A 25,357-nucleotide genomic window follows, 5' to 3' on the forward strand; every position below is an offset into this window, starting at 1 on the left:
TAGCCGATTTAATCAGTTATTTAATCTGTTAACACGGTTATTGTGAATTTATATAAACAGCTACAAATCTCTGAAATTTTGTTCAGGTGAAACCAAGTGTCCACTAGACATTTGAGATATTTAGACCTGTGGAGTGAAGGGAACGTGGCAGTGTGTTTAGCTCCTGTGGTGTAGATGCAGGTGGTGCACTGCAGGTGGTGCCCTCCCTTCAACAGTCGGGCTCTCACCTGTGCAGATCTGACTGAGGTCGTAGGTCTTGCAGCCGTCATCAGAAGGCTGGCTGGCGTCAGGCATAGAAGAGCCAGCAGAGGCAGGTGCAGTGCCGTAGAGAACCAACGTGAACTGAGTCAGCGTGCCTGGGAGCGATAGAGAGTGAGAGAGAAGGCAAGAGAGAGAAGGCAAGAGAGAGATGAGTTACTACTACTAGGGGTAGTTTCGGGTCTTGCTTTGCCATGATTTCCCCCATTAAGAATCTGCACATCCAGGCTCTGACCAGAGATATGGGACCAGCGAACCCTAGCTCTGGAGTTCTGAGGGAACCTCCCATTGTTGCTTAATGGAATGCAGAGCCATTTAAAAAGTTTAACAAATCAGTTTGAAGCTGGCCGGTTTTCATGCCCCACATTCAAAGCTGCTTTGAGACAGTCTACAACTCACTAAATCATTAAGGCTAATACAGTCAATACATCTAAGCAATTCACAAAATGGATGGCCTGTTGGGAGTAACACACACCAGTTGTGCGTGTCAGGGAGCGGGACAAATGAACAAGGTAAGCAGGACGCCACATCTTTACGGTCTGTGGGGGAGTTGGGCCAGCGTGATAGTGAGGGAGTGTGTGTGTGTGTGTGTGTGTGTGTGTGTGTGTACGGGAAAGAGCCAGACTCTGTCCTGTGATTTATGCATCCAGATTTAATTAATAAGATTTACAACGGGGTGTGGAGAAGGAAAACAACTAAAGGAAATAAAAGCAGAGTTTTCATAAAAGGCAAAAAAAAAAACAACAACCCAGGAAGGCAGAACAGGGGAGAGAGTAGATGGCTGGGGAGGGGGAGTGCCGATTGGCAGCTGGGGGGGACGGGACAGATGGACGGACGTGCTGCTGGCTACGGCGGCCCGGTCCAAACAGCACTATGGGGGGAGGCATGAAGAGACGTCTACCTGGTGAGTAGTCACTTCACAACAATGTAGGACTAGAGAAAGTGTTTTCAACGAGCAGGCGGAGGGAGACGGGCGACACGCGAACCAGGAACACGAGCTCTACCACAGAAAGCCCCGGCTGCAAGAACCACTATAAACCAACACACTACTAACCAGGGATTTATTAATAATTGTTGCTATGACAACAAACCTAATACTGTCCACTCTCTAGCAATATTGTGTGTGTTGGAGACATTAAACAAATCCATATCCCAACACTCGACCGTGACTTTGGCTTGTTATTCCTCTGTTGGTTTAAAACATGAGCTGAAGAGGGGAATAAAATGTAAAATTATTCCAAACAAGGTTACAGAGCTTGGGAGAAAAATAAATATTCGGAGGGCCTCGTCACAGTCCTGCCCCTCTAGTCTACGTAGAAATGTCGGGTTCGGCTAGTTACAATTGCAAAGTGCACGGGGACGCGGCACTCTGGAACGAAGCAAGCGCGGCGTGCCCTTTACGCCCAAGTGGACGCCCTGCTTCCCCTCGTGCATAAATGCCATTAAAAAAAAAAAAAAAAAGGATCCGCTGGCAGCCAAGGACTCTGGGAAGCCTGATGGTGGACAGAGGCAGGAGGTACCGTAGTCGCTGGCTCCCGCCACGTTCTCGATCTCCAGCGTCCACTCGCCACGAGGGTCCTCGTCCCAGGAGTGGGTTGTCATGAACGCCCAATCGTTGAAGCCTTCGGAGGAATAGTCGTGAGGTCTATGGGGGGGTTGGGGGGCACAAAGAGGTTGAACACCAGCTGTTAACCACGGGAATCTGGACAGTCCGTACGGTGCAACAAACGTTTGCCAGAAAAATGAACAGCTAGTCAAAATTTATTAGTCAGGCTGGGGCTCAGCTGGGACTGCTGACCTAGGAGCAAGCAGGGTTGATCGGGTGCCCTGCGGACTGATCAAGTAGATGGCGAGGTTCCCCCGCCGGTTGTAGGACAGGGAGAGTTGAGCTTGAACGTGCTCCAGAGAACTCACAAAGCTGGGCTGCCCTTGGCACGCGTCCACGCTCTTGGAGATCACCAAGTGGTTGGCAATGTTCCTGAAAGCGAGACGGAATAAAAGACGACTTACACACTCACCTTCTGATTAAAACTGATACAACAGAACTTTGAGGACTGGTTTAAGGAAAGAAATAAAAAAAAAATGAACATGTCCATCTGCAATACTACGGACACCTCAGTAAATATGCATACGCTCTGAGCAGCGACAGTTTGCCAATGGGCAAAACATTGGAAATAATGAGGCCTTGCTTCCCGATTTCTCAGAAACCCTCAGTTATACTAGGAAGTAAGAGTGTCAGCTAAATGTACAAATGCCAATCATAATCTCCTTTTAATTAGCCTACGGTGACTGACACAATTCAAACAGGCAGATTGTTAAAATGTTTCCCAAAAGTCACAGCAACCAAAGTTAACTGACGTCACAACATTGTTTTGAGGCATTTTTTTTCTTCTTCAGTTTTTGCATTTTATGGATTAATGTGAAGACATCTTTTTTTTCAGACTTGAAGCCATCTTCCATGTCTGATATTTAACAAAGGCCCGGCTGGCCTCAAGGGAGATCAGTGTCAACTTATCATACAGATTTTTTTACTTCAAGGCACATTCAATGCATCCTAATTTCTGCTTCTCTCATTTGATCTTATCTGAAAATTGTGTTTATCAACTCATTTTACGCAACAAGTTATTCTTCAAGCAAAGCAAAAAGTCATGTGAATAAATGCTTGAGTATTTGTCATTTATTCTCCACTCTTGCGAATTTATTTGCATAAACATAAACATTCATAAAACATGCGCGCACTGGGCAACTTTATGCAATTTGAATAATGTTTCCAACAATGTACATTGTGTATGCAGGGCACAGAAACACTTTCTCCATTCTGACTTCACTTTTCGAACACTGAATGGCTGACACAATCTGGGTGTAACTAAATCATCGTATCAGCAGGGTTTGTGAACGATCCTTTGATGGACCACCCACCATGTCCTATGGTTGCCAGATACTCGAGAAAGAGCCTCATATATATTCTAGCACCAACACACCCTTCCTAAAGACACAAGGAGTTTATTAACTAGTCAGTGCTGCATGTGGTGTGTGGAGAATAAACCCTAAATCGAGGGTCATCAATTAGATCAGCAGGCTAAATATTCTCCAGAGTAAATAGCGTTTGCGCCCGTTGCCCCTGATCTTCCACCCCGCTAAGCCCAAAATCTAAACACAAAATCAAAAATGAGCAATCCAACTGAACTCAATCCACATGGAATTTCAAACCGACGAACAGGCCTTTTAATAACATGGTCAAAGGAGGGACATGTCCATGTAAACACTACTGCTTTTACAATTGGAATACACGTGTTCGTTCTGAGCCAACTGGAGGGTCGTGCAGCTCACGTTTTTATGATGTCATTACAATTATGCTTCATCAACTATGCTAAATAAAAAGCGCAATATGGTGAGCCAGCCGTATTTTCTGAAGATTTCTAAACACACGTGGGTTACATCACACGCAGCATGCAGATAAGACTGATGGGTTTCTGGCCCACATAGCACAGAGGAACAACGATGACCTTGTGCCGGAACTCAACCACAACTTTACAGGATTACAGTTTGGCTGGTTTTGGCCCAAAGTAGACACACAAAGTAGACACACACAAACGTTTGGCATGGTATGATGCATGTGGACCACACGTGGCCCAGAGTTCACAGGCCATGATGAGCATTAAATTTGGCTACTACAGTTGGGCCAGTTTTAGCCCACAGTGCATTTGCCATTGCCCAATACAACCATAAGTAGAAACTTAAACACGTTTTTGTGCCCGTGTGTTCTTTTTTGCATTTCGTTTTCATATGAAACAGTTGACCAATAATCTTCATTCAAAATGAACACATTTAGAGTGACAAATCCCTGCATGTGAGTGCAGCCAGTTAAATATCCTTGCGTTATTACCAACACCTCCACAAAACAAGCAGTGGTTGGCAAGGGGAACAATAAGATCTAATGAAATGTAAATTCAGCAACAAAACATGTGCAGCAAGTTAGCTAACAAACCAAAGCAGCTAGCCAGAATGGCACTCAATTATAAAGTAACCGGGAAAACATGTTGGCGGATTGGTGGGAGACAGAAGGCTCCATCTCGATGCGGCCTCTGTGAGGGGCACTTAAGGAACTCGGTCTGGGAAACGCTGGCAAAGACAAAGGCTTGCTGAAACCGACTTGTCAGCACGAGGTCATCATACATATGCAATTCCACAGGGAGCTTTCCGTTCAGTTTAGAGACCCGACCACAACAGGCAGCACACGTGGTGGTGAGCTCACATGAGCGCGTGTCTCTTGCTGAAAACTCCCTATGAAAACTAGGCAGCAGATCGCCCCACACCGTAATCCTGTAAGGAGCTTTGAACAGTCCACTTCTAATAGTGGACCAGAAGACAGGAGAACAGCTTAAAATCTGCTGTTCGGCCCCCAGCCGGCCTCCCCGTGCTGAGCAGGTTGAGGGCGGGGAGACGCTCGCGGGGAGGGAGGGCAGGGCGTCGGGGAGGGATCGGCACGGAGCCGTGGAGTAGTCTCCAGGCTACTTCAGGAGATACCGGGGTGAAGAGACCCGCTCCAGTGCGCTCGAACCGGGCTCCGCTCCAAAGCCCTCTGATCTCTTCCACAACACGGAGGAACCAGAGGGAGGCGAAGATGAAGACGGAGCAAGCTGCGCTCTGCAGAGATGAAGAGGGGTTGTGTACGGGGCTTATGTGGTGGGGGGGGGGGGGGATATGTAGTTGTCAGCAGAGATATGAGCGTGGCGTACAGGCTCATCTGCAATGAGCAGAACAAGAGCCCCGCCCCCCCGAAGGCACAACATCAAACCAGGTGGAGCGTTTCAATCTTTACTCACGCCGCCTGCGAACGCGATGATCAAACGTGGCGTGCAGGCACTTGTGAATTTGCACCCCCCCCCCCCCCCTCCCCCATTACAGACACGCCGCTCAAGCCATTCCTCAAGGGCAGAGATGCACGGAATCCCAAACATCGCGGAACACACTGCAGGGAGAAGCTCTTTAGCCACGCGTTAGCGCAGGCAGCATGCTAACGAACTGACTGAAAAACGGGATTTGAGGATGAGTAAACGCTAGTGAGGGGTAGTTAGCGCGCGCGGCAAACGAAACCCACGGTCTTTCGTTTGTTCCGAGAGACACTAGAGGCGTTAGGCGGACGGGACACCTTGAGGCGAAGGCAGGACGCAGCGCCGACTCACCTGGGCTCAGACACCATGGAGAGGACACACTTCTGTTGAGGGCCCACGTTGGTCCAGTTCTGGGCCAGTGCCACGATGGCAGCGGCGTCCAGCAGGCCATAACCGTACGAGTGACTTACTGGAGGACACAGAGACGGAGATGAATCGATACTGCTGAAAGCAACCAGGCAATGGCAAGAGGTTCAGCTTCACAGGAGCTGACACGAGGCAGCAGCACAACGGGCGAGGAAGGCTTACGCAGGCCTCGTCGCTATAATGAATGCTAAATGTCATCGAGCGGCACAAAAATCACAAGACACTCAGCGGGTCCGGCACAGCTGGAGAACACGCAGGAGACAAAGGAAGAGCCGGATGCCGGTACCTTGGCGGCCGACGCCATTGGTCTTCCAGTCGTTGGTGATCAGGTGGTTGGGGTTAGACGTCTTAACCACCAGGTGCTGCATGTCTCTCCACGTCAGGTTTTTGCTGCAGAGACAGACGGCATGTTAAAAGCGTTCCCCTCCCTGACTACATCTCCCCTACCCACCGGCGAGACCTTTGATTGAAATCTCACTCAGGTGCCGGCGTATCAGTTGTAAGAGAAGAACTGCGTCTTTACAGGATGGCTGTCTCAAATAGGCAGTGCCTGCACTTTGCTAAAGGTCACTGAAGCCTACAGGTGAGAACATGTCAGGGTTATACAGTGGCTCGTGGGCTGGCTTAATGGGAAATAGTGGGGAAAGAGCACTCTCCAAAAAGAGCACAGCACACTTCTGATGTTCACGCAGACATCTGAGCTTCAGGTAATGGCTGCGATAACCAAGAATCACAAGCTGTTTAAGAAACCATCTACTCCAGACCTTCACCAAATGGCCTACTGCCGCACCTTGACACTGCCTTCAGAGAGTGATGTTGGCAAAAGCCCCTGGTCAAATTGTACAGCTGTATGATGAAAACACGGGCATGGCTTTGCAGTTCATGGAAGGCTCTTCCTATTCTACCGAGAGGGCCTTTTATGATGGTTACTGATGGTTTCAGTTTTTCTTAGACTTTTGGCTTTTAGTGTATAAATCAAAGCATGGAAAAAGCATCATATACATGAAGTTCAGGCACAGTTTGCACTCACTTGGCCTCCAAGGCGAGGGCTATTATGCCAGCAGCCAGAGGAGCAGAAGCTGAAGTGCCCGTGTGGGAGTCCGTGCACTTCTGCCTGAGATCCGTAGTGATCTGTGGACAGCACAACAGTTAGGGAGTGGCTTTACTAAACCACGCACACTTTTAACAACTGACTGGGAGCTTGCTCGGGGTCTGAAGAGGTGAAGCAGGATGAAGCAGGAGCCTGAGGAGAAGCTGCCTTAGAAACTGAAATTTCACGGAATGGACCACAGCTCGTGAAAGAGTAAAGTTGAGCCAGATGTCTGTAGTTTATCCCCCCCCCCCCCCTTTTTTTTCTTTATATAAACACTAGGTGCTAAAGGGCTAGCATAATTAGCCCCTAAGGCAAAATGACAGGAAGAAAAGAGCAAAGAGGGACAGAACTAAAAAAGACAGAGATGGCAAAAAAAAAATACAGAGAGGGACGGAGGGAGAGAAATGAGAGGGAGGGAGAGAATGAGAGGGAGGGTGACCGACCGACAGTGTTGCACATGACAGAGCAGAGAGACGTCCCGGGATGTGCGCAGAGTGAGACCAAGCTGCCTGCGTTGAGTTTAAGTGCTAAAAATGATCGGGCAGCTGAGTGACAGCTGGGAGGCGAGGACGGCCGGAAGCACTCGCTCCTCTCATTGGAAATGGGGGGCTGGGGTGTGATTGGCTGTCACAGCCCTCGCTGCTTAGGAAACGGCAGCCGATGGCGACAGGGAAAAAAAAAAAAACAACACTGAAATGAGAGTGATGAATTTCTGAAATCCAAGTGGGGAGAAAAATAAATAAATAAAAATCCACCTTAGCTTCCTGAGCCGTTAAGGATTATGGGAAAACATTTGGGTGCTCATTCCTGGTGTGGTAAAAGTCCTACGACCGAAACTGGACGGTAACGGTACGAGATAACCGCCTGCCGCGACCCGGGTCCGAAGGCGCGTAGAAAGAGCCGGCCGCCCGGCAGCAGAGGCCTGGGGGTTTCTGGGAAAGCGCTTTGGCAGCGGCGTCGTGAAACACAATACAGACCTCGAGGGCGAGAGCATCTGCTCCCCTCCGACTGCGGCCACACACACCACATGCTTTCCTCATTGCCGTCTCTCGGTGTGTTGCGGTCCACCCTCAGCAACCCCCGCGGGACTACATGTTCAAATACCATACGCTCCCCCTCTCTCCACCCTCTTCAGTCAGAGCCTGGAAGCAACGGCCTCTCTAACCTCGGGCCGAGGTGCACGTGTTAGCGTTTGCAATCCCGTGATGTTTCTACCAGCAGATCGGAAAGGACACGCACCTCAAAAACGAAACAGAACCGTGAAAAGTGAATAAATTCGGAGCCACGCTGGTCGTTTGTAGGGAGCGCATCGCGGCCGGTACCGAAGACGGGGCCCCTACGTCTCTGCTCAGCACGGCGAGGTAGACTCACGATCTGCTTTTCGTTGAGGCCTCCGCTGCTGTAGGTGGTGGCCAGGGTGGAGGAGCAGGCCTCGCTGTACCACGGCACGTTGCCGTACTGCGTACTGCTGCTTATGGACAGGGTGTAGATGCTGTTGGTGTAGCCGTCACAATTACAGCTGTCCTTCTCCCGCCCGCCGTTACCAGACGCCCAGACGAAGATGGAGCCCAGGCCGCCGCGACCCTACGCCACAAAACGGAAATCCAGGCGCACACACACGCACACACAAACACACACACACACACACACACACAGGGTTAGTGCCAGTGGCTTTCAAGCTTCTTTCTGTATCTCTACTGCAAACCCCCTGTTTGGAGCCCCTTTGAAAGACCACCGAGACTTGGCAGCATACCACAGACATCTGGTTCTGAGCATCTTAACATTGTTGAACGGAGGGGGACTTAAACTTGAAGGGGAACTCGAAAACAGTGCTTTGGCGAGCACTGACCAGTTTCAGGGCAGCTGCTCTTCTCCAAATGGCTTTAGCTCCCAGCGACAGACGCCATTGGAAAGGCACGATGGACTAATACATCATCATAAAACAAACAAAAAAACCCCCCCAAAAAGATGGACCAAAAGATGGACTGTGGCTAAATACCAATATCCCCAGGACACATTACTGCCTTCGTGTCCAACATGGTTTTAACTCCACTGGGTTTTCAACCCACAAAAGCACAGCCCACCCGACGCGCTAAGGAGGGTCGGGTGCGTGCGGCACATTAAAAGGGGCGGACCGCGCTAACCCACAGGGCGTTCGTTTCGGCCCGGTGTCACTGGACGGGCCAGCAGCGCCACCAATTCAGTTCAGATGCTGCTCACTTTTTAGATTCGACGGGGCTTTGTTTGCACACCGCCCTGCTGCACAGACAACTGGGGGCTGGGCATGGGGCAGGAGGACACTATTAGGAATGATCTCCAAGCTCAGCGGGCAGCTGCGTGAGCGTCTCTCCGTGATGGCTGCGTGACATTTTGGTTAGATTTACACACCTGCTGGATGGTGCCCATTCCTGTGTGTCTTTGCACAGGCACCCTGTCCGTTTGCATTGGGCTTTGTTACACCACACAGATCTCATGGCCCGAAATGAATCCGGATACCAGCCGTGACCTGGCCGGTGTGGCAAACGTGCACAGACAATACTCCAGGCCGACCAATTGTGAGCAGTGGAACAGTGGTGTTGGCCAATCAATGGTGAACAGTGGAACTCTGGATCTCAACAAGGAAATGAGCTGTGAGTACCAGCAGCATTCATGTAATTACAAGATTTGAATTTTCCTTCAAGAATGTGACAACTGCATATTATACCTGTGAGGTAATTTACGCCACACCCACGAGTCAGAATCAGGACAGGGATGCGTAACGCACAATTACATAACTGCGTCATTGTAGCGCAAATTGGACAGCACTCAGCATTCCCAGCACTTCATAAAACGTTCTTTATCTGCTCATCAAATTCACACGACGTAGTTGCAGATTATTATTTAGATTCAACAAGGTTTGTCTCAAAATTAAAGTTTATGTGCGTGTTTGGCTCTCCTTCTGCCACTAAAGGTCGTGCTTTCACACGTTTGAGCCTTGATTTAACATTAAGGGTGTGGTGACGACTCAGTGTGCTTGATATGTACACATGGACATTGCATCATCGGGATCCCACAAGCCTTATGAGTTTCCCCATTGTTCAACGTCAAGGCCTCTTCACCAGACAAAACGTGTCATAACCCTTCAGACAGATTAGCCTCTACACTGTGCAAACACAAAGCTCATCGCTAAACAAAAGATATCTACGGTGCGGCTATAATTAAAGTAAAATTAAGGTCTTTTCTATTCACCGCTGTAATCATTAGTTAACATGTAACCGTTGTTTTGCTATGGAAGTTCCAACATGCACAGCGTAGTGGAGCGGTGAGAGCCCGGGCTCAGAGCCGGTCCATTGTGTGCCTGCTGGCCATATGCCAGCCTCGCTGATCCAGCAGTGTTTGGGGGAGGTGGGGTATGTGGGGGGGGCTGAGGCAGGTAGGGGGGAGGGAGAACGCAGCATAAGGGAGAGAGTAGAGGGGCTGTAATGAACAGCATTCCTCTGCTTCTCATGTTATGGCAGTTTAGCACGTAGCCCACGAAGCAATTAGGCATCAAGAACGTCTACATCACAAGTGCTCTGGGGAATCTGCATAAAGATTTCTCGCCGAAAATTACCCTTTAATGTGACATTTAAATTAAACGAATGTCACTCTGACTGCTAACTGCTAATATGAGTCGAGGCGCTCAGCAGCGGAGCGTGCTGGGAAGCGAACCGAGCTCCCCTCACCGACTTCAAAGGGGGGAAAAAAAAAACCACATCACATCTCAGCATTTCGGACGACAAGTTTCCGCCCTTGAAAAATGTTGTGAGAGGTTTAGAGGCGCAGAGACGCACTCCAGAACCAACTTTGACTTGCCGATGGACACAATTTACAGTAGTTTTGGACAATTAAAACTTTGGCACCACTAGCCTATCTGCAAATGCAAACAGTGCATAAAAAAAAAGACCAAACATTTAACACTGCCTAAAGAAGATGATCACAGCTGTGTCATTTAACACTTCAAATTCGTATTTATAGTAAACCCCCACGCTCACTACCAGCCTACCTCAGTTACCCCTCGAAGAAACGCCTCCTTGGCCAGCTTGGCGGGACCGTCCACCGTCTTGCCATCGTCCTCAGGTCCCCAACTGGCGCTGTAGATGTCGATGTGCTGAGGGTTGAGACTCAGAGACTGGGCCTCCACCACATCCGTCACCTCTCCGTCCAGCATGCGCACACCTGCCGGAAGACTCGCTTAGTATGGAGTAACACGCACCCTCCTCTGGGTATGAAGTTAAGGAGCTTACGGTAGATCTCCACTTTACATCACACCACAGCATTAAGATGTGATTTGTGTGTGTGTGTGTGTGTGTGTGTGTGTGTGTGTGTGGACCTTGTATTGAAAGTGAGCATCTGTCTAGACGCAACAGTGCGCTGTAAACAAGCAGCGGTATGTGTTATATATATTAGACATATATAATATATATAAGAAAGCAGCCAGTCTTTTTCCCAAATTACAACCTGTAAGTCACACTTGGCAGAAAGACATGAGTGAGTGAGTGTTATGATCTACTGTTGCATCTCTTTTAAAAATGTAGTTACATGGCCAGGACAGATCCTGATGATAACGTATTCTTATTACCTGAGGCACAAGAGGACGTAAAAGTGGAGAATCTGATTCCTGCATTCTTTATGGCATTTTAAGTCGCAAAAACAAATATACAACATCCTGTCCACTACCGAGCAAGTTTAGGAATACAAGTCTTGGCCATAAACATTTATGGATATGATGTTGCATTTACACCATGTACAATCCTTGGGGAAAAGCAAGATGGCACATAAAACCAGCAGAACGTAGTGTCCCAGTAGTCGGTGTTAGAAGCAACAAGGTCCCAGCAAGACTTGATATCAACTCCAAGGGCATAAAGCAACTATGGCATAGCACAACAGCATATCAGTAGAGACTGGACAGAATATAAAGTACATCTTTAAGCTGAGAAAGAAAAGAGTAAGAGTGAAAAGATTCTCACCCAATCCTCTTTAGAGTTGACAGACGACCGCCTTCTTCTGCAGTGTCAGGCACTCTTTTATAAAGGCCAAATAATGGAAGTCCATCTTATCAGATTCCACATCTTTGTACAGGGAGAACCTCAATACCTGCGGGAGGCCTAGGTGGTGGCAAAGCCTGCCGGTCCAAAAATGCCAACCAGGGTTTAGTTACTGCCATTGATTCAGGATCAAATCTGGCAAGTTGTCATGGGCAGAAACTATATATAACCCCCTTGACAACCAAGGTAAAGCACGGACAACCTGGGAAATCAATGCAAGACATCTTCCCAATATCACCGCTCTGTCTGGCTGAGGTTACCCGTGATGCCCTCATACGAGTTACAATAAATAGTCGACTGCTTTCAAGTTTTCCAAAAGAAATCCCCGAACTAGAGCAGTCTCGAGTTGCTGCGTAGCAACAGGCAGCTGCAGCGGGGAGGACAGATACAGGGAGAGACGTTCTCAGCCTCGGGTGTGAATTTTAAACCTCTTCAAATCCCACAAGGACACTTGGGAAGCTGATTATGGCTCCTTATCAGGATATGCATGAAACAAAAGACTGGAGGAGGAGGGCAGAACATTACACACACAATACCAACACTTAAATTCTCCCTCATGAGAAAACTACGGAGGAAGATTTTGCCAACCGTCAGATCTTTTAGCAAGCCAGTTCCGACGGTGGACGTTCCCCTTACTCAAAGCCCTTCCAGATTAATGCAGAAGGACTAATGAGCAGTGGAGTTAGACTCCCTACACAGTGTCTAATCTAGACCATGGTCCTTTCTCCACCTTCTAAAGATATCCGTTAACAGAAGGCAGAGCCGTTGGTGTGGGTCAGCTCTCCAAAGCAGTCCTCCGGTTCTTCCTCAGGCCAGCCCCTTTACTTCTGCGGCCTCTGGAGTTTATAAAATAAGGCTTCCCCCTGCGGACGCAAGGTGAACGCACAGAGAGGGCAAGCTGCATAACGTCCGCCACTTCTCATTAAAAGCTGATTGAAGCGGAGTCTCCATTACATGGAAACGAGGTCAAGGCCAGAATTGGAGAGGGAGCTGGATGGTTCCCATAGAGTCTCAAAGAGTATGGAGCGTATGGAACAGGGAACATGGACACATGTACAAGATTTTAAAAAAAGAAAAAAAAAAATTGTTCCACGAACTAAAAACAGCTTCAAGAGGATGATGGCCGGAATATTCCCTGATGGTCTACGAAAAGAAAATGATTGCCAAAAGTCTCAACTGGGGCATCAGAAATGGATGTTAAAGGGTAGAAAAGGGGGAAGGAGCATTTTCCAGAGACTGAGAGTAGCTTGCCTGGACAGAATGAATTTAAAAGCCAGTCTGAAATGCTCCTTCATTTAAAGTACATGAAAGCTTCATGCGAGTTCTGCTGTGCCTCCCATCTCCCATCTCAACTGGTCTCAGATATTCTCCGCTGGGTAGCAGAGTTAGAGCAGGACAAACAAGCAAATTTTCTGTCAACATGAACATTGAAACAGGTTGTGTTCAATTGTTTCTGGATTGTCGTGTTGACAACAAATGAAAGGACGTTGAGCAAATGAAAATCAACTCATGCACACACACATGGACCATTACACATGTTATAGATGATACTGACAAGTAAAGTTGCCCATGAATTTCTAATTTTCAAAACTGCAAGGAGGGTAATAGCAAATGTGAGCTACTCTGAGGGTGTGGCCTGAGTGACCTCATTACACTGCACTCTATATTCTATATGAAATACAAACCTGCACTACCAAGCGAATAACAAATGTCAGCAGTTCCTGTGTCCTATTCATCATGCTCTGCCACACCCAGACAGGTACAGTTAAGTCAACACCTGACTGAGGATCACGTTGCTAAGCTGAGAATTGATACCCAGTGTGTAATGTTTAACCGGCTTCTTTCTTGTCCGGCAGTTCCTCGGATAATGCACAGAGATTAGGTGACACCCATGCAGCATCCGACCATCAAAGGATCCAACTGGGTCCCAGAGTCCAAAGCCAGGAAAGTCAGTAGAAATGTGATAATGTGCACTAAATGGGCTAAAAGTGCACCAGGCTTGCCTTGGCCTGAATCTTTGACAGAGGGACTGGCAATAATGCCGAACATCTGGTACTGGACCGATAGCTGCTAATAGCCAGAACTAACTGTCCACAGGAAAATCAGAAGTGCCCCGGTCAAGGCCCTCATTCATTACCCTTCTGATTATCATATAGAAGATAATAAGCCACAGGGGTATAATTAACACCTTGACTCACGTGAAGAAAGTGTAAAGTGGGTATTTGAGCAGAGTGTGCCATGCTGAATTGAGCAAAGTTGAAATATGCTGACTCACCTCCGATTTTGGCATTGTAGGCCACCCCGACACCGCAGATGTCATTGTTGGCAACGGCTGCTACCTCTCCGGCACAGCGCGTCCCGTGCCTGAGAGAGACAGGGTGACAGAAACCGTTACTGAGCTCTTTCCATCTTATTGACACCTTTCCATACACTTTGCAGGCCCACTTAGAAGTAATCCTGTCTATATAATACCACAGGCCTTTCCTGATGCCCTTGAAGCAACAGGTGGGTTCGGCTATTTTAATGATGTCCCAGAGCAGTTCATACTGGTGAGCACTGGCACAATGGAAATAAAAGGTATGCAGCTCGCTTGTGCATTTAACCCAAAAAGCAAAAAGTAGAGTAAGCAATTCCTGCCCAGAAAGATGGAAACGTTCCTCTACAGCAAGGACGACCTTGAGTTTGTGAACCTGTTTCCACAGCATTCAGCCTCAGAGGACTTGGGAAAGTGAGGTGACCTGTTAGCATCAAAAAAGGAGAGAGAGAGAGAGAGACAGAGAGAGAGACAGAGACAGAGACAGAGAGACAGAGACAGAGAGAGAGAGAGAGACAGAGAGAGAGAGAGAGAGAGAGAGAGAGAGGAGAGAGAGAGAGAGGCGAGATGAGAGAGAGAGAGAGAGAGAGAGAGCGAGAGAGAGGAGATGAGAGAGAGAGAGAGAGAGAGAGAGAGAGAGAGAGAGAGAGAGATGGAGAGAGAGGAGAGCGAGAGAGAGAGAGAGAGAGAGGACCCATGCAAGGTTCTGTTCAAGCTTTACTAATGATGAGTGGCCAGCTTAGAAAATCCATCAGCCATTTGTTGGAGAATTGAGGCCTCGTTTCAACTTAGGGTCACCCAGAATAACTTGTATGGGTAAACAAATCTGCCAAAGTCCCGACTACTGCACCACTGGAGTTTGCACAATGCTGGGACAACATGCCAGCTCGTACAAGAAAAACAGATCAAGCTGGGTGAGGTGGGTGCACCTAGAAGCTAATGTATGAAGCTAATAAAATTGTACAACTAAAATACAGGACACTCAAAAACCATTTTAGAGTACTAAACACTCAAACTGGGCAACACAATATATAAAATACAGAGCAATAGCAAAACCAGCACCCAGTTTTCTGTGCACTGACAGGGAAGAAAGCCTTTACCACCTGAGGTGGGGTCAAATGCTACGAGCTATTCCAGAGCAGCCAGGATTGTAGTAAGTCAGCAACAAGCACAAAAGCTTCGTGCGGGCTCCAGTTCAAGATCTCCATCAGATTTTCCAGAACTGGAGAAAAAAAAATCCACAATTTGTTGTTCAGAACCTTCTGCCAGATCTGAGGGTGTGATGGAATGAAGCTCGTCTGAAAACCACAGCACAAGACGGGTTGAAGAGCCGTGGACTCACCAGCTCTGAGCAGGCGGGAAAGGTCAGAGGTGAACAGCAGACACTTATTTGCTTCTGCATGACCTCCGTTCAGCAGAGTCATGGGACAAGCCTTAAATCAGACAGCAGTTAATGCTTTAGAAAAACCCCCAACAGGCAGAAGGATATTGTATGAGATGTTTGCATGTGAGAGCATGCAAGACTAATGGAATTTCTTGGGGTGGGTTGGGCAGTATATGAAAGATACTGCAGAGGCAGGGTACAGTGTATTATTTTATAATATTTCTCACTCACTCACTCACACACACACACACACACACACACACACACACACACACACACACACACACACACACACACACACACGTTATTTTGGTTTGGGTCGAGTTTAATGCAACCCTTCACGGTGAGTCAGCCAGCATACCCCTATGCTGCAGTCTGCAAGATCCTCGCCTGGGAACGTGTGAACATGAGAGCCGTGTGGCCCAGTGATATCTTACAGAGATACGGCACTGGAAGCTTCTGCCAGGGGCCGTTCTCTACGTAACCTAACAGAGGTCCATCTTCGGTCCATATCTGCCTAGACTTCATTCCATGTCAGTTTTCTCACATCTACATTCTTAGTAATTGTAATCCCTGAACCGCTCCAGTATGAGATCACTGAGCACATGCCTTTAGGTGATGAATGGTTCACAATTGCCAGAAAGCAGCCCTTTTTGCTATATGTAGTTTTTAGTGCGGTTTGAACATGCTATCGGTTAAGAATGACCTCTATTGTCACAGTAAGTATACAATATGAACAGGGACATATTTGACTGTGACTACTACTGTCTACTAAACCTCAGATATAATGGATGCCTCTACAGTGCTTGAATAGAGCATTTTGTACACATTTCAAATCGGTTTAGTCTTCACACAAATGTAGGTACAGACGGCCATCAACTACTGCACCGCTGTAACATGGTCACATACTGTAACTCTGGCAATGTGAATAACTGCAAACAGCATTATAGAAACTCTGCATATACGGTCAGAGCTGGGGGGGTCCAGAGAGCCTTACTATTTACTACTGGGGGGGGCAGCAAAAATGGGATTTGAAATGCTTCAAATAAGACCTGCATGCCTTACAATTCCAGGGTCATTTTGTTGCTGTCACAGAAGTGGCACATAATTGCAGGGGCACAAATGTCAGTTGGGTAGACAATTTTCATTATCGCACATGCAGAAATACAGTCAGGCAATTTTCCATTCTCGGAGAGCTACGCGTGCAACAGTCCCCTCTATTTGTGCGTCAAAAGGGCAGGGAAGGAGACGAGTGGGTTCAAAGGCGGTCGTGGGCTCTATCTGATAACCTAACCAGCCAATCATGCGGTACTAATAACACTAGGGAACATTACAGCCTTTCCGCTTCACTTTGGGGTGGGGGGTACCCGTGACCATCTGCTCGCCCAACCGCCCATTTTAAAGAGCACAAGTCTAATCCCCAGGCTCACTGTGGAACCCTCACAGGACGCAAAGCGGTAACGCAACACTAGACGTACGCCCTCGCGCTGCGCACCCTCGCCCCGCACACCCTCCCGCCTGTCCAGCCACAACCGGACGCCAGTGACAATGGCACAGTTTCAGTTCGTCACAGGATGAGATGATGGTTTGCCATTTTCGACACGTCCACAACACGGCGATTGATCGAGTCACGCTAAAACCGCGCAGGCTCAGCAGACAGGAATCTCATTTCCAAATTGGCAAGAGATGTCTCACTTAATGCGCTGCTCTCATACACGAGACAAAGCTTGCTCTGGAACAGCTAACGTGTAAAAGGGCCAAGTAACTGAGGCACAGGAACGCCCTGCAGTGGTTGGAGCCGATGCTGACAGACTAAGAGCCAATGCAAAACTATTAGGTTTGCTCATATCAAAGAACAGAACAGTTTTGGTCATGTCACTTCTGTTTGTACAAACAGATTTGATTCGGTCATTAACTGCTCTATTTAATAAAGCAAACACAAACAAATAAATCAAATCTGACTGAGCCGCAGAGCACCTGGCAGGACAGACTGTGGTAGGTGCAGCTCCATTTGTTCCCATCCAAACCACAGCCGGGGCAGCAAGGTATAATGAGCTGCCCGCGGCAGACTGAATAATGACCACCTCTCTCTGCCCCCACCCCCACCCAGCGTGCTGGCGTTCGTGTGGAGAAGGTCCTCGAAAAACCTGGTCTCAACACCCCCTTCCAATCTAGATCTTTCAGCTGGGTGAGGAGAGTTGAGCGATTCAACTGACCACAAAAGTAGACCGAGAGACCACAAGAACACGAGGAGGGCCCAAGGACAGGAGCATGATCAACGTTCATTAAATCCTGGTGGGGGACGTGCTCCGACAACGGTGGGGACAGGTCTGTCAAACGTGGTGGATTACACAGGAATTACCCGGCATTTGGTTTAAAGTTCTATGCACTGCATTTGGGCCAGGGCTTTCTTTACAGCCATATGGTACAATAGGATAACGTGCTTTTTCAGCAGCCTTATCAAAGCCCAGTGAAATCAGACCCAAAGCAGCTTTTCCTTAAGTGGAGTTTTGGTGAAGAAGAGAAAATGCTCCTTTGCTACCGGATTCATTATCTCATACTGGAGGAGGAACTTCAAAGCAGGAGTGTCAACACCGGCACTCAATGACAGGATCTCACAATGAAAAGTTAGACATAAAATGCTAGTTCAGTACAACTAAAGTAGGCAAGAATGAACAATAAAACCCATTCTTGCCTAAATTCTTTTTTGACAGGCAAAAATGTAAATTCTGAAAATTCATCAAAACTACGCTTGGCAGCAGTAACCTCTATGGCAGACAGTTATACAAATTAATGCAGAGGCAGACTTGCAGTTAACAGACTGGGATCTGTACTGCTATCCAAAGCTGCCAGAATCCCCAGAATGCACATTCATACTCTGAGTAACTTGGGTGACAGCTAACAGGGCTTTTCTTTTGACTGTGTGCGTGTAGCGTTGCCTAGGCACAGACACAGATGACTCATCACAAACATTTAACCATATGGAGCAGAATCACAGAAAGGCTCCAACGGGCTCACGGCATACCAAGGAATTAAATCTTTTTGTTTTCCTTTCTTTGTTTTGATTTCTCTAGTAAGGGAAGACCTGGGAGAATTCAATTGTGAGGAAAGAGATGTTTCAGAAACAAATTGACATTGGGATGCTATTATTCCACTTAAATGCCACAAACCTCATCCGAGCTACACTTCTTGATAAGAACTAGGCTGACTAACTGGACCCACATTTATGCAGCAAAGATTTCTAATTATTATAGCGATAAATAAATAATCGACTCCTTCTGCAAGAAGACTGGTAGTACATAAATGCCACGTTCACGGTTTCTCCGAAAATCAAGACTGGTGAGCAAGGGGGCAACGAAGAGGCTTGGAGGCAAATATAAGATATTACCTTAAGTAAACATGCGGGCACAGGCAAACACCTTCCAGAGGTGAAATGGGGGCGTTTGTAGAAAGACGCCCTCGGCTGCTGATCTCAGGTTTTGTGGCTTCATGTATGGCGCTTCAAGTTTTACGTTTTCAGAGGCGAGAAACGCTCCTAGATCAGCCCAAAACTGCACACTTCTACACTGGCTAGGATACAGAGGATAAAGAGGGCTTTATGGGAGTGAACAGAGATGTGCTTTCTCGGAGGGATAGATACTCAAACGCCTCCCAGTCTGACTCTGGGGGCCCGACTGAGAACAGGCGAAGGCAGCTAACGGCAGCGTAAGGGACCAACAAAGTTACTACCAATTAACCTTCTTATTCCCGACGCCTTACTGATCCAGGAAACTGGAATAGGCGGATTCTCATTTTAGAAACTAAAATTTCTCTCTCATCATGGTTTATCAAGTCTGGCGTTTGAAGATACTCAGATGTCTTTTTTAGCAAGTGCTTAAAAATCCTCGGTTGTCAAGAAATTTGAGGAACCTGGTTCTCAAGTACACCGTCCCGGACACACACTAAGCTCAGTGTGGGAATAAATAGCAATGCCAATGGCGACTCACCATTAGAAATTATTTTCAGTCCAGACTTGGGCCTAGTCTAGGTCTGGATATCTGTACCTTCAGGTTTGTATCTACCAAACGAGGCTTCGTTCCCAAAGCAGACCATTTTATGTCAAGCTAATGATGGCCTGCTAAGAGTCCTCGCGCTGCTGGCTCCAAGCTCGGACGCAGCGCTGCTCCAAACAACAAAGACTTGCCACTCAGCCATTGATTTCAGCCCGTTTGCAACCATAAGCTTTTCTGGCTGTCATCACTAATCATGGTTTGCCTCAAGATAAAAAACACTCTGGCTTAGTTGTCCAAAGAACAGATAGATTAAGGAAATTCACATCTAAAAGACTTAAATCATGGTAGACTTGTGGTTCAGCACGAACACTAAAAAAATAAATAAATAAATCATCGTCCATAAGGACTTTTTTGTTTAGTTTTCCCGCCACATCTTGTTGCCGAGAGACTTAATTAAATAACTTGGGTCTAAGCAGGGTGACTGATGGGAGGGAAAGCTCTGCTGGTAAACAGCTTTTAGCACAATGAGCTTATTGCACCAAAACTGCTTTCTAGGCAAATTTACTTTAATCCCAGTCAATTTCCCCGACGTTGAATGGGCCAGAGAAAACGCCCTTGATGATAGAGCTTGTGGGGGAGCAAAACTACAAGCAGTCAATCCTAGACAAAATAATCTCAGGTCCAAAAAAAAAGTAAAGCAAGCCGACATGGAGGCATCTCAGGGAGTGTTTCTGGGCGGTCTCCATCCCAGCCCACATTCAATGCATGGATTGGATTTATATTTACCGTCTGCAATTGGTTAAAAATTAAAAGGCACCTCACTTCTCAGCACAAAGGGTTATTCTAATTAAATGTACCAACTGGGGAAGTGCACAACAGTGTTAGCAGAGCTCTCGGCATTGTAATTTGAAAATAACTCAAGCATACATCACGATGTGCTTGAAGAAGATGCCAGACCAGTCTGCTCTAGGGCAAAGTAGCTGAAGCATTTTATGCCCAACGTATATGCTGTCATTTTCGCCTACTCAACAAAACCACGGTAGAGATGGGGGGGAAAAAAATCCTAAGAGTTTCTCACGTTCTCAAACATAAACTATTAATTATGTGTGTGCTTGTATTGGAAACAGGCTGGGAATTCACCTGTTATCATTGAGCTGGGTATATCTAGGCTGTGGGTCAGGGTCCCCGTCATTCACATCGTAGCTGGCGTCCGGATCCTGGAAGTCAGACAGTTAATCAATGGAAAACACCAGTTGGATATTTTAAACTAAATTTTAAAGGTATGGAGTTTCCTTTCAAACTCACGTAGTTGCGCTCAAGATCCGGATGGTTCTTCTCTATCCCATCATCCAATATGGACACCACTACACCCTGTCCAGTAACACCCTGACTCCATACCTCCTTCACGTTGAGGTCTCGATGGTTTTTATTGTCCTGAAAAAGCAAGCGGGAGAAATGCCATCAATAGCTCTGAGGGGCATTAAAAAATATATAAAAAATAGAGATAAAGAAAAGAGGAGAGCAAAGAAAATACTCTGATACTCATGATGAGGCATTCATTGTGCATGCTTATTTAGATAGCAATCTTTCTGTGAGCACAATATGCTCTTGCAATGCTAATGGCAAAGCATTTGCAGAGATTCCAGTTTTCTTTCATTACCAAAAGCACATATTGAACACACAAAGATTCCAATTTAAGATAAAGTCTTCTGAGCCGTGTCTGCCTTCATTCTAGAGTGACTCTCTGCTGTTCCAGACAGCAGAAATGTAATCAGGGCTGCCAGGGGCTGGCGGGTGCAGAAGTACGCCATGGTGAAGCCAAGCTCAGCACGCCTGTTGCTCCCGTTCTCGGGTCGTAAGCGACGGGCCAGCGAGCTTGAACATCCGCCCGTGGGGCTACCTGTGCACCGCGTGGCCCGCGGGGATCTGACCTCACTTCCTCTCCCTCTCCCGTCCATTCTGCTGTAGCTATAAGCAGCCCGGGCTTATTTAAGCAGAAAATTGAATTTATTTCGCAGTGCGGCTACTCTCTGCCTCCATCGTGAGTAAACCTCCCTGGGGACACACACCATCTCTCTCTGGGTGTGTGGGGGTGTGAGCGCGCACACATGTAAGCGAGTGAGAAAACCCCTGGGGACATGCTAGTTTTTTTCTGTGTGCGTGTGTCCGTCCCTCACCTTATGGGTGTGTGCGCGTGTATTCCTCACCTTAGGGGTGAGGGGTGTGTGTCTATCCCTCACCACTAAGGTGAGAAAAGAGAGACACCACTCGCCAATGAGCCGAGCTAGGGATCAGGAAGTCAACCATCTGAGACCCCATCTATAACCATAGGGCTGCAATGTGGATTGGTGGACTGCAATCATAAGTGCAACACTTGAGTGAACTGAGAAGACAGGAAGCAAAATAAATCTCACTTAATCCTGAGGATGGTGATGACCTTTAACCATTTGCAGGCATCGCTGTTAAAATCCGATGCTCTTCTGTACTTTGGCATGAAACCATTATATCGCTTATGGGGCGAGCAGAGGACTGGTGGGACGATCACAGCAGACAAGGAGCTCTCCAGACCACTGAAGGACGACCAGTGTTCAAAGCCACGTGGCCTAAGGGCTTGGTCCCCTTGTGGGCAGGATTTCGAGCTTTCAAGCTTCAAGTCACAACATGGGCTCCGTTCACTAACAAAACCTCCATTCTTTCCTCAGTTCATTTTTTGGTTGGAATCTAGTGTCCTAATTTGGTGCACAGACTAAAATGACAACGCTGTTTAACAGTTATGATTTTTGTTAAGCTATGCTACTCTAACGGAGAGGAATTAGGTGGAACCTCAACACCCCCCCCCCCGGCAATACATGTACAGAAGCTTTTTACACCCTCTAAAATGAGTGTGAATTATGCACTAGGAAACATCATGAGGAACAAGGTTATAAATTTAAATTAGAGCTACATTTTGTGTGTTTACTCCATCATAAAACATTGCAAACTCCAACAAGATCAAATTAAATTCAAATTACATTATTTTAATTGGCATAAGGCTATGCCCAAAAACCCAACCAACCAACCACAACACCCAAATCAGCTGCTTTGGCTAAAACGAAAAAGGTGCACACACACATGCTCACTGCAGAGCATCTTGTGTGTGTGTAAATTGTGGGTTCTGGGGTGAATGCTCCCCCATACGCTGCAGCGCCTCATCCAGACAAATATGATCACTTCATGTCTGGTTGCAAATACATATACATATGATGGTTGGAGAAGCCAAACGCATAAGAGATGCATGGACAAGCATGCATTGCAATCGCACTGAATACAGTGGTACAGAACCACCATTCAAACGCAATACTGTTTGGAATAACTATACACAACAAGTCACATAGTTAACTTCCTATATGCACAAGCATATAACAGTGATTAAAATTTAAGTTCAACCAGATGGCTGTGTGAACAAACTCAATATTACATAATTCATGCTTTAATATAGGAACAGCGTTGGGGCCTTCCCGGATCTGAAGGACCATCCTCTTTTATGAGTCAGTTGAGGCAAACATGGTAACACCACACTCGCACGCACACACACACACACACACACACACACACACACACACTTTACTCACCAGGTACCACTGCTGTGCAAACTTCGGGTCAGCTGGCTCGGTGTAAATATCCCTCTTCTTCCTCCTCTTCACCACCTGCTGTTCTGTCCATGTCACCTTCAGACAAACACATCAGTGACCTCAGGACTGCGCTATGACATTTACATGACCCTCCCTTGCATTTAATGCAAACCTGACAAGACAGATACATTTTCACCTACTGCCATGTGCTCCTTGGCTGACAAGTCCAAGATAGCCCAAAACCTCAATTTCACTGCCTGATAGCACTTATTTAAAAATAGTGTAGCTCTCTAGAAAGAAGCAGATCAAAAAAGGCTCAAACGGTCCCTCAGAGCCTGGCACAAAAAGCACTTCACGCTCTGCTGTGAACAGGAAAGTTTGGACTCTGTTCAACGATTCAATTCAACACCCCCAGTCAGCATGCAGGAATATCCAAATTATTTGGGTGCCCTGACAGCACAGCCATGCTGCACTGGCTATAACGTACACTGTGTGTCATTCATATAAACATTAATTCCACAAATGAAAAACGCCAACACTTAACTGTTGCCGTTAAAACCTGCCTTTTCATAATAACGCAAGATTGGCTCTTCCTTCCCAGATAGTATTATGAAACATTCAAATCACGGAAAATTACTTGTAAATCAAAGTAAAAAGAACATTATCCACCCTGGACTTGATTCTGTAATTATCCTGTTATCTGGATGTTGCTGATAATTGAAAATAGCCATTAGATGTTATCCAGCTGTTAAAATTACGCTGTACAAAAGGACGTAGCTGCACTTTACCATACAGCTCATCCCACAGAGCACAGTACATGCTGGACATTGCCCTATTGTAGCTCACTCATTTTCATAACATACACACACTTCTTGCCTCTATTCCTGTGAAAGTTGGCAAAAAATGTGATCAGTGAGAGAGCGTCAGAACCAGTAGTTTTGTGACCGCAGTCATTTCGACACATACCACATTAGCTGTACGCAACAGCGTAGCCGCACGGCAGAGCAAGCTATTAGTGACAATACAAGTTTCAAATAGGAAGTCAAACTCGCAGGACACCATGTTTTTCCACAAAGGTTCACTGCATTCTAAAAATGAATCTTTAAAGGCCAAACAGAAAAGTCCCAAGCTGAGACTAATTCGTCTGTAGTAGACAGAGGGGGAGACAGCTGACCTACAGCGCAATCTCCCCAAAACGAGACAAAGACAACAACGCGGACGCAGCGCAAACGGAGGCCAAGCCGAGGCGCCAGAGACTGCCAGCCGGGATGGTTCTTGCGGCTGGGACGCTTTCGTGCCGCGCGAGATGCGAGAACAGCACTGCGGCAAAAGTGAGAATGAGCAACACCGAAACCGCAACATCTCTCGCAAGACTGTCTTTAGGGGGAATTACCCAATCGTCACTGTTCAGACTGACTGCGATTGTATGACTCATGACTGTGGGCTGCTCAATGTTGAAGCTTTCCGTCAAACATGATTCGCTCATCCCTGCCCCTTACAGGCAACACTTTGACGTCAAAAGGTTTGATGCCAGATGGTGACACTCGGAAGAGTTTGGGTAATGATTAACCAATCAGACAGATTATACCTTTGGTCCAAGGTACAGGTCATGTTCCAGTAGCAATAATCTTTTTCAGCCTCTCAATGCTCCAGTACATATACATGCCAAACTGAGCTTTAAAGAAGAATTGCTCTGTGGGCAGACATGCTCAGCATTTAAGAAATAAGCTTACTGTAAATGCACAGATAATTACACAGTTAAGGACCTGGATCAGCATTATGAGCCAACAAGGCAGGATTCAATCAAAAGTAAGGCACGCCTCTTAATCAGTCTACAGTAACCCGCAAATCCCCTTCTAGGAAAAAGGATGAAGTAGGAGGGCATGTTTTCAACTTCTCTCTAATCCTACACAAATGTAACGCACTGGAAAGCGATAAGGTCCAGGTTTTCTCCCCGACACAGTGGAGAATCCCGTCTATGCTCCAACAACGATTAGCGGTCTCGGGCGATAATTCCAAGAGCATACCGTTGCTCTGAGGGAAAGACGCATCACAACTAAGTCTACACCCATTTTAACTTTGATGCCTAACATGCCCTGGTCTAACCTAAGGTACTCGCCGAGATACATTCTACGAGTAGATGACAAAGCACTTTTGTGCTCTGGATAAGGAGAGTCTGCTAAATGCCGAAAACGTAATGAAAATGCAACGGGCTGGATACCAGTGTTCTGTTGCTTGCCAAAACATTTTTAATTCTTGCTGGGTGTTAAGGGCAATGTGGTAATTAAAAAGCTGCGCAAACAGACAAGTTGAACCGACACCGCCACAGTAACCATCATTCTAACCCATCGTCTTCACTCCTCTTAATCATTCCGCGT

General features: G+C 47.0%; 1 protein-coding gene across 5 annotated transcripts in view; it reads right to left on the reverse strand.

Moving 5' to 3' along the window:
• The window catches only part of furina (furin (paired basic amino acid cleaving enzyme) a), a 65,629-nt gene that overhangs the window by 5,488 nt on the left and 34,784 nt on the right, over positions 1-25,357 (reverse strand). For all 5 annotated transcript variants that reach the window (XM_077024860.1, XM_077024862.1, XM_077024858.1 and 2 more), the window contains exons 4-15: positions 22,980-23,075; positions 20,674-20,802; positions 20,509-20,585; positions 13,954-14,042; positions 10,637-10,809; positions 7,984-8,196; positions 6,550-6,650; positions 5,806-5,909; positions 5,445-5,562; positions 2,057-2,236; positions 1,779-1,903; positions 228-356 (exon numbers count right to left, since the gene is read on the reverse strand). In XM_077024860.1, the coding sequence (XP_076880975.1) occupies positions 228-356; positions 1,779-1,903; positions 2,057-2,236; positions 5,445-5,562; positions 5,806-5,909; positions 6,550-6,650; positions 7,984-8,196; positions 10,637-10,809; positions 13,954-14,042; positions 20,509-20,585; positions 20,674-20,802; positions 22,980-23,075 (1,534 nt within the window). The remainder of the gene's footprint in view (positions 1-227; positions 357-1,778; positions 1,904-2,056; positions 2,237-5,444; positions 5,563-5,805; positions 5,910-6,549; positions 6,651-7,983; positions 8,197-10,636; positions 10,810-13,953; positions 14,043-20,508; positions 20,586-20,673; positions 20,803-22,979; positions 23,076-25,357) is intronic.

This window comes from Brachyhypopomus gauderio, chromosome 12, assembly GCF_052324685.1.
Source record: "Brachyhypopomus gauderio isolate BG-103 chromosome 12, BGAUD_0.2, whole genome shotgun sequence".
NCBI classification, from domain to species: Eukaryota; Metazoa; Chordata; class Actinopteri; order Gymnotiformes; family Hypopomidae; genus Brachyhypopomus; species Brachyhypopomus gauderio.